The 17,528-nt window shown below is 41.9% G+C and overlaps 1 protein-coding gene across 3 annotated transcripts in view; it reads right to left on the bottom strand.

Annotated features, from left to right (window-relative positions):
• Window positions 1-741: 741 nt before the first annotated feature.
• The window catches only part of znf609a (zinc finger protein 609a), a 107,368-nt gene continuing 90,581 nt past the window's right edge, over window positions 742-17,528 (bottom strand). For all 3 annotated transcript variants that reach the window (XM_059536886.1, XM_059536888.1, XM_059536887.1), the window contains 6 exons: window positions 7,617-7,704; window positions 3,824-6,143; window positions 3,236-3,650; window positions 2,815-3,150; window positions 2,341-2,419; window positions 742-907 (listed from right to left, as the gene is read on the bottom strand). In XM_059536886.1, the coding sequence (XP_059392869.1) occupies window positions 2,346-2,419; window positions 2,815-3,150; window positions 3,236-3,650; window positions 3,824-6,143; window positions 7,617-7,704 (3,233 nt within the window). In that variant the 3' untranslated portion in view covers window positions 742-907; window positions 2,341-2,345. The remainder of the gene's footprint in view (window positions 908-2,340; window positions 2,420-2,814; window positions 3,151-3,235; window positions 3,651-3,823; window positions 6,144-7,616; window positions 7,705-17,528) is intronic.

Genomic DNA, 17,528 nt, shown 5'->3' on the forward strand with positions numbered 1-17,528 from the left:
TTTTGGGACACTCCATGTTAAGCATGTCAGAGAGCAGCCAATGCTTTATCATCCCTCCACGATCCGGAAAATCCAAAACGTCACCTAACTGAAAATCGAGTCAGTGTTGAACAGACTAATGCTGTTGGCTTGTTTGTTTATGCTTTAATGCCATACGAGCTACCTAGGCTACATTCATGGCAAGAACCAACCAATGCAAAAGCAAATTCGCCCATTCGAGAACAAAACATTTGCACAGCAAAACAACCAGTGCTAAGCTGATAGAGTGACTCTGAGAGAAAGAAAGAAACATAACTATGATCACTAGAGACAGTGAAGTGCGTTTATGTCTACTCTCAGGTATGTTGACGATAGCTTCGCAATGGTAACATGAACTTTAGAGAAAACCAAGCATTATCCACTTGCATAGTCCACAAATGGATTATGAATGTAAATGTATGAAGATGAAGAGCGGCACCAAAGATGCTGGAATCCTTCGGAGCAAAAAAACCTTGGTGATCCTCTTGGCTCTAGAGCAGCAGACCAGATCAGTAGCACTCCATGCTTTAAACACAATGTAGTGACTTCCAGAATGTCTTTGAATCCAGGTCCATTCAAGATTTCCCAAACTCTGTAGGTCCATGTTTTTCGGAGAGCTTGCACATCATATGAGGTTTCTGCAGACAGATCGTGTCTCCTCTCTCCTGAGTATGTAGCCAGCAGCACAGAGATGGAGGCGACCGGATGTGTGCTTCCCCTGGGCATCCACTTTCTCCGCTCTGTTGGTGTTGGTCAAAGACACCGGGAAGTCCAGGAAAAAGAACCATAAAGAAATCAGGAACATCATTGAACTGATGTCATAAGTTCCACATCACATCCTTATGTGAACCAGTCACATGTCTGCAGAGGAACGGCCAGTTACTTCTCCCTAGAATGGAAATGAGAATAAAACGGATTATATATTCTCATTTCATAATTTATTTTCAAATATGATAAACAACTTAATAGACAGCAGACACGTGCATATGCTGCATTATCATTATTTCAGTGTTACAAACATTCAAATCACAGAAGTACTGGGATAAAAGTTTATCCTTTACAAAAAAACTGATTTGTAGGCTAGTGCTTTAAAAGTATATCACCTTTCAAAATTAATTTGACACTTCAAATGTATCGATTCGATTTTTATGTAAGTAGGTGACGAAAAGGGCCTGTTAAATTTGTCTTCGAATCATACAAGAGATTCGTTCAAGAACGCCGATTCATCCAGTAATGAAACAAGTACATCTTGAGGGAGTCATTGAAAAATGTATTCATAAATTACAGGTGATTTTGTTTAGTTGTCTTATGTGTTTTCTTCAAAATCATGAGAGAACCAAAACTTCCATTGGGAAAAAAAAAAACGCGAAAAAAAAATCAATTTATCCAGAATCATGCATTTCTATTTTGCACACAAAGGCCAAAAAAAGAGTACAGTTTTTATGTAGCCTTTATGTTCATGGTATTCAGGTCCAATAAATGGTTTGCAAATAAGAGACACTGGATAAAATGTATGATATCATTATTTAATCACATTGGAATCGAAACCGGGAATACAAAAGAATCGGAATTGATAAAATTCTAATTATACTTATCCCTAATTATATGCGACTAAACAGCCATTGTAGTCAAGTATGAAAAGGCCTTGGGAGATTTTGACCACTAGAGGACAGCAAAGACTGTACAGCACTTAATTCAGGGAATCAGTCAGGGATACAACACAATTAAGGGCTTGAACGATATAGCAATATTATTTTGTCAGCAACAAAATTAACTTGCCTTGTGAATATTGTGATGATTTTAATATGCTTCTTATTGCCCATTAAGATTCTAAAGACCATGGGAGTAGCCTAGTTATACATCCACTTCTCGTGCCAAGGCTTGTTTGTGAGATAATAAAGACATTTTAATAGCAGCAAAAATGATTTTTCATTTCTGCAGCTCAGTTCTTTCAAGCTGCCGAGTTTAAAGAGTAAACGCATTGAACGATTCACCTAAAGTATGTGGAGGCCCCTCATAGCATTTTTGCATGCTTTAAAATACTTTATGGTAAATGAAAAAATGCATATGGTAAATAGGGTTGTTTAACTATATGCAGTTATGATGGCCCATAAAAAAAAAAAAGTAATTCTTGAAAGTAAAAAAAATTCAAGAAAATCGTGATTATTTTTTAATACAATATGCTTTAAAGATTTTGAATCTACCAAGCAACAATGACTCTCTGCCAAAATAATGGTTCTTCAGCAAAAACAGCTACAGATATTTAAGAGTGTTGGAAAATACTGTATATATATATATAACTATAGTGATGAATCTTCTTACCATTCTCACCTCCGTGCTGGAGGGTAAAGCGAGGGGGCAGAGGCTTGTTGACTGGCAACAATGGCTGAAGAGGAGATACCTGTGAGATGGAGAAACACCTTAATTACGTATCATCCTTTCTGAAAGACTACTTTTAAAAACAGGAATTCAATCATGGTCAAGACTAGCTTCTGTGATAACACATGAAAATCCTTTACTGATTTTACAGAACACCCCTTTAAGTCAACTTAGACTAGCATCACTGGAAGTTGTCAAATGTAGAAGTTATTTAATGAAGAAATATGAATTGCAGCTCATCTTAAGCATTATGATTATTTTAACCTACGCTGGACAGAGACTGACGGTGTCACTGCATGTCATGCCAAATCTCTCACGGCAGGCGCATCATCAGATTTAGAGCGGTTAATGAGATCTGCTTTTTTGGACACCGCCGATCAAACATCCCAAAGCGAATATCTTGGCAAATATGCTTACCTGTAGCATAGGACAGGTCATACTGTCCTGGGAGTAGTGGATAGCCTAGGTGATGGTGGGAAGGCATGATCCTCTGAGACGGTGAAGATCTCGGACGTTCGCTGTCTCTTTCCCTCTCGCTCCCACTTCTGTCTCTTTCATGGGACATCTTTTCACCCACCGTGGGCGATTTGCTCTTGTATTGGCTAGCATGCTGATGCAGGATGTCCAGAGCTTTAGACTCAGATGCTGACTTGCCACTCACTGTAGGACTGGCACGAGCCTTCTCACAATCCTCTCCAGGTGGCATCTTACTGCCATATGGAGAAAAGGAGTACCCTGGTGACAGGTACGACCCTAGGAAAAGGGTTGAAATTAATAGTGGGCCTTTATATATGGTAAAATGAACTGTGGTTTATAGTTAGCTCTACAAAGGACTTACCAGGGTAATTCTGCATCATGACAGTTGGCATCCCCCTGTATCCCGGATGGCTGGTGTCATAACCCTGGCCATAGGGGTATCCGTGCATGTAAGACATATACGACTGGTGCTGCGGCAGAGGTGAGGAAAACTGCATATGTGCTCGTGGATCTTTGCTGACTCTATGCTCCTCTGAGGCAGATGAAGTTCGTGGTTCAGCCCCTTCCTTGCTTTCCTCTTTGGAGGGAGCGTCTTTAGGACGCAGCCTTTCCTCTTTGCCTTTCCGTTCTCTATCGCGGTCTCTGTCCCGTTCTCTTTCCCTTTCACGCTCACGATCCCGCTCTCTCTCATCCTTCCATCTTTCTTCATCAATCTGTTTCTGAGCATCGGGGTACTTGCTGGGGTAAACGTAGGGCCACAGTCGAGAGTCTGGGTCCTGGGAAAGAAAGCAGAGTTTGAAATGCCAATTATGAAAGGAAGATAAATGCATAGTGAGGATTATCAAAATGTGACATTTATAAAAAAACAAAAAACAAAGGTTAAAACTGTGATGAAAATGATTCAACAATAAATGTTTAAGCAATGCTTGGGGCATCTTAAGTTTCATACCTGTCTGTACATGTACATTGCCTGCTCCATAGCTGATCTCCCAGACTCAATGCCTGGTTTCTGCTCGTCTTTTGCATGATGTCCAGCTTCACTTAGCTTCATTTTCAACCCCTCACCTTGCTGGGTCTGTCCCTTGCCATCTTCTCCTTTGGGGATAATGACTGACTTGCCAGGCTCCGAGGGATCTTTGGGCTTGCCCTGTGGGGATGGTTTGCCCAAGTCTGAGAGGCTTGGTGCTTTGGACAAAGTAGGAGGAACTGAAGCTTTTTGCTTCCATTCTTCTTGCTTCATGGATGCTTCCCTATCCTTATGAGCAGCCTCTGATTTCTTCTCTGCAGCACGATGCTGTTCAGCTGCTTGACGTTGCCGGTCCTCACACTGCTGCCTGTAAGCTGGGTTTGTGCTCATCAGGTGGTTATGGTAGGCCTGATCAGGTGAATAGCCATAGGCAGGTACATAAGCATACTGATTGTAATAGAGGGGCTGCATGAACATGCTAGACCGCTGCTGAATGACTGAAGGTTGTGGTGGCTGCTGAGAGGATGCACCCATTTCTGGCTTTCGATCTTCAGATGGCTCTGATTTGCCCTTGTCATTGCCAGGTTCTGGGTCTTCTTCTTTTTTCACCTTCACTGCACCATCTTGCAATGATGTGACAGTGTTAGCAACTCCTGGACTGGGGTTTGGGTTGACATAATTGGGCGAGTAGTACGTTTCATAACCTGGGTAATAAGTAGAGTCTTTGTTTGGTGGTTGGGATGGGAATAGAGATTTCTTGGCACCTTCCCGAATTGCCTGATCCTCAGACTTGTCCTTCACTTTGCCCTCTCCATCTTCCCCTGCATCAGAGATGTCTGAGTACGCTGGGCTGTTGGTCTTCACAGAAGAGTTATCAGCCCCATTTTGGGTAACCACATGAAGTGGAGTGGGAGGTTGTGCCATCCCCCCACTTTCTATCCGACTGGCCACTCCTATAGAAGGACTGGGAGAATTATCAGAGAAGCTGTAGATTTTGTCCGCCTCTGCTTTCATGCTGGCTAGCCGACTTTGATGTGGATCTGTGGATCCATTTAACAGCCCCTCATTCTTGCTGCCTTGGTCTGAGCTTTCAGAATATGGGCTTTTACCTTCTTCAGGTTTCCCTCCTTTGCCAGGGGCTTTTGGACTGTCTCCTTCCTTACCACACTCCTTCTTTTTCTTATCTTTCTTTTTCTTGTCCTTAGAGCTTCCTAAGGCTGGGTTTATTGAGGAATCTCCAATTACTGCAGGTTTGGGTTGGGGTTTTAGCTGGGGGCTCTTGCTAATGGACTGGACCACAGAGCCCATGCTTGAAGAGGAGCCAGAATTAGGGGCAGGGAAGCTGGAGGTTGGTAAGGCGTACAACTGCTGTGGAGGTAAGGAAGGAACGAGGGGCCTTGCAGACTTCATTGACTTCTGAGCAAGCTTGTCTGCCTTGGTTCCACTGCCAGACTTCTTAGCTTTGTCCAAACCTCTTTTATCATCAATGCCATCATTGCTCGTCTCATCTGTAAGACATGGGCCATCTTCACAGCCATCCATGGGCACACAAGAGTCATGCTCAGCCTCTGATTTCTTCTTGCCAGGCTGCTTGGAGCTGAGCTTTCCTGATGATGGCGATGGGCTCTGGGCATCAAATCCTCTGCCTTTGGGGGTGACTGACCGTGCAGGAGACACACATCCCTTCTGTGAAATGGATGCACCATTGCAACTCCCTGGCTCTGGGTGCAAAGTGGAATCCTCACCATACTCACTATCACCATCTATGTCCAGCTTGATGTCATCATCATTGTGTGCACGAGCCTGGTGATACTTCAGGCCATTAATGTGCTTGTATTTCTTGTTGCAGTTGGGATGGGGGCAGTCAATGAGCACTGGTGAGGGGCAGCTGCGATCCAAAGAGGGAGGCAAGGATTCAGCTTTGATGCTGGATAGGGGAAGAACAGTATGAGGTATTCCACTGTTTGAATTGGTGCGCATACGTTTGCTACCTTTAGTGTCCTCTGAACTGGAATTGGGCTCCATGTCGGAGACAGGTTTGTTCTTGCGTTTGTTAGCAGATGAAGGACTAGCTTTTACATCCTCAGTGTTGCTGTTTGGTGGGGTGCGCCGTTCAGAGGAATTCTGACTGCCCCGTCGTCCTTTGCTGTTGGATGCGGCTCGAGTCTTGCTATTGTTGCTGCCTTTGTTATCAGAAGAGTTGCTGTTCTCGTTGACTGGCGTATTGCTATTGGGCCTCATTCTTTTACCCCGTCCACGGCCATTCCTCATCTCCAGGTCACTTGTGGGTGACTCACAGAACCTGAGGAAGCAGGAGGAGCAGAAAAATCCGTTCTACATGAAAAAGAACTTTCAGAATCATCAATCAAATATATAAGCATTGTCCTTTTTCCACCTAAACCTCTCACAATTATCTGCAAACCACAAAGGGTGCTGACAGTGCTGCAGATATCCTCTTGGATGAGAGATGTCCTCTCTACTAAACCAGCCTCTCCATTTGGATGTTATAAGTGCTTCTCCAGTGGGCCCTGGAGAGCCAGCAACGTGCTGTGTGTTTTTATCCTCTCGTTACCCCTGATCTCGACAGCAATGCTTGTTCTGATGAATTGCATGCAGTGCCACACTGCTGCAGGATTAAGCCAGGGTGACCTGGCTGCTGATTAGATGCAGTGTGATAACATCCTCCAACAGAAAAGGCACAGACTCAGAGACGAGATCAACCAGAGAGCTCGATTCAAGCACAGGCATTAAACCGTCCCACCCCCTTAACTAACTGGAACACAACTTAACACCCAAACCATCACTGTTCGTGTCAGATCTGTCATTGGAGGCTTCAGCAATGGTGATAGTAAAACAAATTACTGGAATGACTTTTGCATTGATCTTTAATTGCTTTAACCTGTTCCAGGGACTACATGTGACTCAAAGCAGCTGTGACTGGAAAGCAAACATACAGAAGAACCACTCCTATATGAATGCACTGCATCATCTTAACCGACACTCTCCCCAGGGGCTAACGCTGTTAGTAATGTTTGCCTGCAGCCGCCAGATAAAGTGCACCATGGAAATACAGCCTTTTCTGGAACATTACGATTAGAAATTACAAGCTACCTCCTGAGGCAGAGTCTCTTAAATGTACACCGCGTTATGTACAGCAAATAATTTGTGCCAAGCAGTGCTGGTATCTGACCTTGGGCAGGATACAGCATGAAAAAAACATAGCTAAGTGTTGGAGTGTCTGCATTGTATATAAAAAAAAACACTTTGCAGGGTCAAAAAGAAGCCTCCTCCATACTTTAACACTATTATTGCCTCAAGCTATATTAGCCCCAATATTTCTGGCAGGCAAGACTTTCATGGCATTAGGACCTGGTAGAATTATAACTGAAATGCTGTGTCCGTGAGGGACTAGTGCTGCTTTAGATCAATGCAAGGAGGAGAAAATCAATTCCTTCATGATGTTACATTTCAAAAAGTGGGTGTCAGCGAGGGTGGGGGTGGGGGGGGGGGGCATTGAGACATTACCCTCTAATGTTTCCTTCATTACTACAATGGCAACACACAAAAGCCCAGAGGAGATGATGAGAGGGTCGAGTATGTAGTGGCCAAGATGAATTCAAACAGATCTATTGTTCAAAAAATTAATATCATGCTGTATTTGTTTTCGGCAAAGCTGTGCCACATTCTAATAGGGACTGGTTTCATAACAAGCTGAACGTATGCATCTGAAAATTATGTAGAATTTTCCCTACAAAAAATAAGAGCATAGGCTTACCGTGGGGGTGCCCAATCATGTCGAGTGCAGTCTAAAAGCGTGCCCACATATGTCTTGTTCCTCCAGGTAACATTCACAACCAGCATACCTGAGGAAAAAAACAACAATATAGGAAATAATACTTCTGTTAAACAAATCATCAGTAAGGACAAAACTACAACTAAGATCATCTCAAGATCTACTGACCTAAATAAATATACTAAAAGGTATTTGAAATCAATTTATTTCATGCTTAAGTATACTACAAAAGCATTTACATATTTATGTACTCAAAAAAAAAATTGTACTTTAAGTATACTAACCAGGTATACTTACAGTCTGTTAAATTAAACAAACTAATTTTCTACTTGATGCACTTTAATTGTGCAGAAGTAGTGCTGAAGTCCAACTAAAGATATACTTAAGTATATTTGATTGTGCTTAAGTGGAACTATTCCAAGCCTACTTCATGGACACTTTAAATATCTTGCATTTTAAGACCGATATTATTCAGAGATCATACAATTCTCATCCATAGTGACAGTAAAACACATGTTAGGCTAAATATAAAGAAATGCGCATTGTGCACAAGTAGTACCCCAGATAATGATTTATTATACTTTTTATACGAGTACGTCTCCTGCTGATATGTCAGAAAACATTTAAATGGATTTGAACTAGGGCTGGGTGATATGGTCTAAAAAAAAATCCCAGATTTTTCCACTAAAAATGAGATTTAAATAGATTTTTCCCCCATACTTAAAATCAATATTCTGATGACAAAGAAATTGTTTAACTTAATTTTGTTTTGATTTTCCCTTCTGCGATGTGATCTGGATTTTCCCCTTGGGGTTAAAGTGCAATCAGAAACAACAAGCCAAAAGTGTGTGTCATAAACAGAACAAGACATTAGTTTACTGATGGAGATCGTGTCGCATCACACTGCATCCATTGACTGAACATCACTGGGTTCTGTTGTCTTTTTTTGGAATCATGCCACTCAAGCCCAGTGTAGATATGGTGCGAGTTACTTAATGGGTTATGTTATAGCCCTGCTTGTTTTTAATGTTTTTATGAAATATCTGTATTGACTGCATGATCATATAATCGTATTATTTACTGCCATGCGAGCCACAAAGTAAAGCTTGGCAAGCCGCACAACAAGTAACACTGTTGTAGGTTAATTTTTGGCAGATGTGCATGTGCCTCCACGGTTTTCTTCATTTCATAGGGCGCTACATCTCTCTCACTCTGCAGCATGTGTCTGTTTGAGGTGCTGTGGTAAAATGGTCGTACTGCTACCTATGCTAGCAGCAGACTTTAAACACACTTTGCAGCGGTGTGTTGTTTGTTCTGCGTCTGATGCTGCAAAACCAAACCAATTCCAAATTACGGATGACACCTTCCTTAAAAGGAATGAGTTCTTCCCTGCTCGCCGCCATGTTGTTTGTGTATCTCTATGGCAAACACGCGTGAACTACAGGAGCCCTGAGTGGTGCGTCGGCGGATGTTAAAAAGAAGTTAATCGATAACATATATTTATCGCCCATCCCTAATTTGAACTATACTTACTATGAAATGTATTTTAAGGTAGGTTTGTTTGCAATAACCATTAGCCTAGTTCTTGATCTAGAAAAATAAGAGTTGGCAAAAAAGATAAATGAGTGCTTGTTGGCACAAGTATACTGCCGATTTTACATTCCTCAGCACAGATGTCCAAATTTAGAACACCTCCTGTATAAAGACAACAGGAACAGCAGGGTGCACAAAAACATATTAGTATGCAGAGGGAAGTAAAGGATGGAGAGAGGAAAAGAAAGGGTGATGGGGAACACTGGTCAGCCCATGCCCTCCATCTGAAAATTCTGCAGTATGCAGGAACTCCATATATATTTTGTGTGTGTTTTAAACTGGAATCCATCCAAAAAGAATCATCTGCATCTGTCAACTTCAATCTCGGCTTCCTGCAGGTTGTGTGCCATCTGCTTGACATTTAGCACAACAAAATCCAGACACTGAGAGATGCAGAGTGCCAAAAGAGTGACAGGAAATTAGCCTACACCTACTGAACCTCATTGGTTAACACCAGGTGGCAGCAGCTATTATTTTTAAGGATGCTGTATCAGTAAACATCAAGTGCCTGGAAGACTTTACACACCTCTACAACTCCCCAGCCACCCACAATGCAATTCCACTGTACACACTCAATCAAGCAACTGACCTTCCTAAACACCACAATTTTTTTTGTTATGTATGGTGCTTTTGAGGACAGCCTCTGCAACCTTTCATTGTGACTGACAAAGCACACTAGAGATATCTGTTTGATTTCAAGCTGCAAGGCGCTATTCGCAATGGGGCATCAATTGCCTGCTTCTAAAACAGCTTATCAAGAGGTGCCAGGCAATAAAAATTTCACAACGCAGTCGACTGCAAAGGGAGACAAAAACCCTCCATGTGTTTAGTTCTGCCTTTCACGCCGTGTTTCCTTGACAACTGGCAACTGCGAGCAGCCACTGCAACGGCACTCATTCCATCTCAATGACACAAGTGGGGAAATTGAGCAGAATACTCAAATCGTGTCTCCAAATGGGAAATGACGATAATTGGCCTTTTGTACGCGACTGAAAAAAATACCACTACATCTGCTAACAATTAGCATGACATCAGCTGTTGTTGGAATGGTAATTGTTACCACTGAAACCAGACCCAGGACCACCGACGTGGCAAGGTGAATTGCAAAGTTAACCAACTTGCCCATTCAGTGTCATTTTCTGAAATGTATAATATTATTTCTAATGGCACACAGCGCAAGGACCTTATTCCAGCACCCTATAAAAGGAAGCTGTAATTGGAACCCTGTCTGATTCTTTCGGTTTCTGAGCCTCATTAAAACTCACTGAAAGAGTCCAGTACAGTATAGGCTGGGAAACAGGTGTGTGCTCACTTCCAGAAATAATAAAAGAGTATTATGACACAGGTGTGCCACAGCCAACGGGAAAACACTGCGACGTATAGAGAATATGAATGTGCGTAACTCACATTCCCTGCCATTGACCTCCAAGTGTCAGCAAGTCTCTTTGACGAAACCTGAGCACTAGTCGTCAGCTTTGAAGTGACATTTGCACCATTGCACCGGAGACCTTTACTGCACACTACTTTAGTTTTTATAAGATAAGAGATAGCGCTGTATAACTGCAGGTGTGGCTGCCAATTCTCCTGCATGGCTCATATTTCCACAGTAGGTGCTTAACTCTGTAAATGGAAGCCCTGACCTGCTCAGACCGACAGCCTCCTTATGTTTACCAAACACAAATGATCTTCCTAGCAGACAGAACATTCCCTCATGTTAGCGTTTGGTTCCTGTTTGGTTATTTTTCTGGGAACCAAAAAGTGTTTTAAGAAATTTCTCTTGAGGTTCTTTTTTGAAACCATAAACATTAACACAATAGCTATGTTTCCATCCACCTATGTTTAAGTGCATTTTGGAATATCATAAAAAAAAATAAAAATAAAATACACGTTGGAAATGCCAAATGTGCATAAAAAGCTTTTGCACACAGTTGAGTAGGATAAACATTTTATTCGTTAAGATAAAGTTCTAATACCTAATAAATTCCTCCATGGGCCTCAAAAAAGTAATGTGACTTTGCACAATGGGATGGGATACCTTGACTAATTTTGACGATTTTGTTGTCTTTGACTTGTTGGATGTAAATGGTGCTTTATTCGCAAATGTTTTAACTGATTTTCCAGTCTTTGGATGGAAACATAGCAATTGTTGTCTGGGTGTTTCTCATGACAACCTAATGACAAATCATACAGTATGTTCTCTAATAGCTATTTTATTTTTGTGTATGCAAAGAAATGTCATTCTCAGAATTTTCTGAGTACCAAAACTCTGCATGCTACACCAAGAAAACGAAGCCTTTAACACAATGCCTTAAAACAAACAATAAGTATGAAATACAATGTAGTCTTAATCCCTCACTTCACAGTGCTATGAACATAGCATAGTAAAAACCTCCCCACACCCTATGCCTTCATTCATCTGTAATTACTCACAGATAACCTGTAAATCATCTTAACATTCTCACAGGTTTGGTCGCAGACAGATTAAGACAGCACTCCTAATCGTGAATCGCAAGTGAAGCAATGAGAACTGAGGATTGGAGGGCTGCTAGAACCGGCTACAAACAATGAGACCTAAAACCCAACCATGTTTCCATCTGCTCATGAAACAGCCATTTATTCACTCTCAAAAGCCGCCCAATCATTAACCAAGCTGAAACTCTCCCCCTCTCTCTAGGGAAGGGAGCCTCAGGCAGTTGGTTCCACTTATCTGGAGAATTCTTTCAACATTACACATTTCCCTCCTCTCTATGCCAGTTAAATCTTATGCAATTTGCAATTCTGCAAATGGTTATCTGCACGGATTGACAAACAAGAATACATATCTTAATGACACTTGGTTTGCAACAAACCGCAGGCCTAAGTGGAGCACTCGCTCCAAAGCATGCTGAGCTAAATCAAACGCTTTGAGATTATTCTACGTGACAGATTCACTGCAGCCATCAACATGTTAAAGTGCCATGTCATTGTTTGTTGATTTTGCAAGAGCTTGCCCAAACTTTCTCTGTACGCCTCTTAACCCGGTGAAATTTCTGTTTCTGAAAAGTCTGTTGTTCACGGAAAACGTGACGGCGAACAAGCTGAGAGCGCTTGCTTCATTGTGCTTGCCTTGGCTGTTTTTCCAACTTGCAGTGCGGAGCTCTCAAAGGCTATTTTGCATACCTCTGTGCTGTCTAGCTGCCAAGAGAAGCAAATTGGTGTGCCAGACAAGTCCAAACTAAGACTCCAGGCACATTTTCGGGGCTAAGAGAAGAGCCTGCTGTCTCATTGAGTTAAGAAATAGACACTAAAAAGCCCTGAATGATTGACGCTAGTCGACTGAGGGCACTTGTTTGTGTTTGCTTTTGTTTAAAAGGCAGGTAGCAATTTTACATATAACCACAAGCTACATTACATGAAACTGACATGGGGGACTGGGAGCTTAAAAAGACTGGATGTTGATGCACAGAAGAAAGACCCTCCGTACCACACCTGAAGAATCCCCAAGATCGAATGGATTGATTCCTTAAATAGCAAAAACAAACATGGTAAATTCAGAGACTGAGGCTTAGAGTACTCTCTTTGGGTTAGTCTTTAAGAGAATCCTGGCAATGACTTGGGGAGAATGAAAGTCTGATCCTACCACCCCTCTACCCAAAGAGCAGTGCACTTGTCATCTTATATACCATTTCCACCCAGCGCCCTTGCCTCCAAGCAATAAAGGGGTCATTGCTATTGCTTTAGGCCCCTTAGTCCAACCTTCCCCCAATAGCCTCATCAAAGAGTATCCCATTGGCAACAAAGAACTGACAAGCCCAAAAAAGAAGGGGGGGGGGGACCCTCACTGCCTGGGTCACCAGTCTAATTTCTCCCTCAAAGAGTTTCAATAATGGGCAAGCATGGTCTCCATAATCTGCCCCTGTGTCCCGCTGGGTGTGGGGAGGGGGCAAGACTGCAGGTTGCACGGCATTGACCCAGCACCTCCTTTCCTATTCTCTTTTAACTCGTCTTCCCCATAGCCCCTCTTTTCACCGGCTGAAGGTCAAATAGAGAGAAAGAGAGTGGAAAGGGCATCGGTGTGACCGGGTAGACAAAGGAAGGCTAACAAGTCACTCACGAGAGCTCAAGGTCAGGGAGAGTCCATATAAAAGGGAGTTTTAGAAGTTATTGTGTCTGATTAATTTGGGATTTGTCCGAACGCAGGGACAAAAACAGAAAGACTAGAAGCAATATATATATATACATATAAACATAAACATAAACACACACACACACACACATCATGGTTCAGTGCAAGATTCCTTAAAAACGAATACAGGCAATTCACCCTCAATCCAGAAGGGATACCTGAAGCAATGCAGCACTGTTCGATAAACAGCCACCAGCAGAAGAACAGCGAATGCCATGAGTTGCTCACCTGAAAACAAAGCCCACACTTTTGTGTGTGTGCCGGCACGATCACTTCAACTATTTTTTTTCCTTGTTTATCGGTTATCAAATATATTTCAAGAGAGATTACGTCCGCAATAAAGAAAAGTTTATTCAGTTATTTCAACTAAATGAAAGTGTTACAATCACAATAAATAAATAAAAAAATCATCTTTTCATGAGTGTAATTTTTTTTTTTTTTTACAGATCTTTGCCATGAGTATACACATCTTCATTAATTATTATATATATATATATATATCTAAAAGGTAAATCTGTTTTCTTTCTTCCTTTTTGGAGTCACAGCACAAGATTACACAACATCAAAAAAGTAAAAAATAAATGCACATTGTACAACTTGCATGTACTGCATTTTAATGCATTTTTTGATTCAATAATCAATAGGAAAAAAAAATTCACAATATTATGTAGACATACGTGCATGAGGGTGCATTATTTTCAATATTTATATGAAATAATCATCAAACCACTTAAGAAATATACAATGAAGGAAATCCTGAATTGAAAATAAGCTAATAAAAGACATCCACAGATTTTCCTGTTTGACATCTGTTTTTGCATGAGACTAGTGGAGGAACAATAAGTTATCTTAAAACAACTGAGAACAGAATTGGTTGTCAAAGACCTGATTTTTTATTTTTTTTACGAGGTTGTGATCATGCTTGCTTCGGTGGCTGCCTCTACTGATTATCTGGGTCACATGACCGAGTTGAGCAGGTCTCCTGGGAAAGAAGAAGGGGAAGGAGGGGACGTGAAGGGGCCCTTCTTTTGTAATATCTACACTAGTGATTTGGCACAGTTTAGTAACTTTCCTCCCCCCCAGACATCCATCCTCAGAACTTTTTCCCAGTGGACGACGAAGGGTTGCCAGGTGGCAATTATAAACCCTTGAGTAAAGCGGGTGGATGCAATCCTAAGAGTGTGAAAGGTACACAACAAAACGTGCCATTCAAACCTGGAAAAAAATTCTCACAAAGACTCCATCTTCCCAGGCGATATCACTTTATCATTACAGAAGACAGCTCTGAGGAACTAACGTCAACACTGTTGAGGTCATTCTTAGCTGGCATGTCTTCATCGGTTTCGGATTTTCAGCTTGCAAAAGCCAGAGGAGAAATGCGAGCGAGAACGAGCCGCATCTGGTCATTGTTGTCCAATATTGACAGCCTGCCGAGCGCTGACAGGAACCCAGAAAGCTAGTTGGATCCCCGCTGCGAGATGTAAGGGCTGTTAGACGAGGAGGAGAAAGACTTTGATGGAAGATCTGAGGAAAAAAGGAAGAGACGAAAAGGGAAGTGTGGAACAAAACCAAAAGCAGAGCGAGGCCGAGTTGAGGCTTCACCACAAGCTGAGAGAGAAAGTGACAGGCTAGATCTGGCATTCTGTATGTGCTTTGCTTGGCGAAGTCCGCCTGACTGACAGAAAAAAAGAAAGAGACAAGAGAGACTAAGAAAAGGAATGAATACCACTCTCTCCAGGGCAAACATGACAGCCCAACAGGGCTCTTTGTGTCTTTTCCAGACCGGCTTGCCTGAGCTGACATCCTCATGTCAAGTGTCTGTCTTCATTACATTCTTTCGGAAAAGGGGACAATGGCCACGGCACTACACTTCTGCTCTGGATTTGGACGACGCCACCATGTTTATGACAGACACGCCGGCTGGAGAGGTGGAAATGTGCCACCAAGAGAAACAGCATTCAGACAGCTCCAAGGACCTCCTCACAGCAAAGTAAACAACCTCTAATTGTTTGGAAAGGTCTGGCTGTTCTCCAGAACAAAGTTCGTCTTATCTCCTTCGCCATTTTCCTGCTTCAAATCCCTTTTATTTCTGGGAGAGACAAAGGGTTTGTGGCTAAGGCTTATTTGGACACCAGAACATCATGCTTTGAGGATGGTGAAAACAGGACTGGTTATGGCAAACTTCTAATAATAAGAGAAAACTTGCTTGGAGATATTGGCACAAAAGACAGAAAGAACCTGCTATGCGTGTGTAGAGGTTTGCCACCCGGATTCAAGAATCGAAACAAAAAACTCCGGTGGTTTTGCCAGAGCCAAGCTAGTGTCTCGCCAGCCCACCTCAGGGATGGTTTTCTGGCAGAGGACGCCAGGAGCCATAAAGCACTGGAAGATTTGAGGCTGACATTTGAGAGTTTCAGCAGGTGGGGTTGACAAGAGACCAGACTCTTGGCGCAGAAATGCATGTTGCTGTGCTGCTCTTGCAAAATGTCACTTTCTCTGAGCTTTTTGCTCCCTTGCCCAATCTACTGTCTCTTCTCCGTGAACCTCCCGTTACTCGCTCTGGTTTTGATGAGCTGTCACAGGCTGATGGAGGAGGGTCTGGGTTGCCAGGTCAGGGGCACTTCCATCTCCTCATGCTGACAGCCCAGAAAGAGAGCGATCTTTGATCCGCACAGTTCCCTTTAAAAACTGCCGCCCCAAAGGTCAGTATTTGGTAGTCAAATTACATCGCAAAGAGGTTGTTTAAACTTTAGGTGCAAATGAGCATGACTTTAGTTAAACAGAATGCAAGGTTTTGGATGAGAATCACATACATATGCAGAATGATTCATGCACCAATGATGCAGAAAAACTAGCCAGCTGTGCAAGTAAATTTCTATTAGCTGTGGTGATTTATTCTGATTTCTAACACCTACAACTACAAGACCTGTCAGTTTTAATGGTGAAACATTCACCCCAAAAGCCATTACCGGTCTTTGCTGAATGACTTATTAAAAACAAAATAGCTATATAATTAGAAATGATATATAAAAATAAAACAAAGTTTGAAATTCACAACCCACCAGCATTAAAAAAAAGACTGGCAATTTAGAAATAACATTATCGATTAAATTATACTAGTTTAGCAATTGAAACAGATTAGTTTAGTGAAATGCATTTAACTTTGACAGTCCTAAAATATTAAAAAGTATAATAAGATTAAAGCTAAATGAAAACAAAAAACACTAAAGCGAAGCTAAAACTAACAATGATGGAGTGAAAGTGCTAACACTACAATTTATAACGGGTTAATTTGTTTAACATTAGTAAATATGAACAAACAATGGCCATATGCATTTATTAATCTCAGTTAATGTAAATTTAATTTACTAAAACAATAAGACAATGCACTGTCAACTAACATGCTATAAAAATAGTTCACTATTAGTTGACTAATGTTAAAAAATAAGAAAAAAAGCATCAGTGTGAAAACTAAACCAAAAAGTAACAATTTTGAAATTAAAGTGCAAAAAAAATACTTGATGTAAAATTCAAAACTATGATAACTCTGTCTTGTATGAACTTCATAAACACCACACTAGTTTTATGTAAGCCACTGTAGATCAGATGAACCAATAACCCAGAAGTCCATCCATTACACAACTCTCCAAAGAGCTCAGAAAGCCTCCGGGCATCCGAACAGAGACGTCTCTAACAGCTCCACAGCCTCCAACTGCAAGGCATGCTGGTCTGGCTGTTATTGCTCATTCCCGTGTCCCTCTGTGGAGGGGCTTTCAGACTTTCCTCTGGCTTGTTTTCTGCATTTGTCAAATGGAAACCGCTGTGCCATGAGACCTCAGCACTGAATCATCAGGACAGGAGGTAAAGCGAGACAGATGGAGATATGAAGAGACCGGGGGAAGACAGGAAGCATTTGATGTGGTGTGAACTAACACAATTTCTGTGCGTTAGCGGAGCTAATGGAACGAGTGGGCGAAGGTGAAAGTACGAGCTGCGTGGCGCCTTTTGACCTTGACTGAAATTGCCAGCTGCAGCCATTCTGCATTAATCGTAACAGAGAGGAAACATGGCTGGGTGTTCAAATAACAGACATGGGCCAAATAGCCGAGCAAGACTTGCTCATGTTACAACATACA

This window comes from Carassius carassius, chromosome 43 (genome assembly GCF_963082965.1).
Source record: "Carassius carassius chromosome 43, fCarCar2.1, whole genome shotgun sequence".
Lineage (NCBI taxonomy): Eukaryota > Metazoa > Chordata > Actinopteri > Cypriniformes > Cyprinidae > Carassius > Carassius carassius.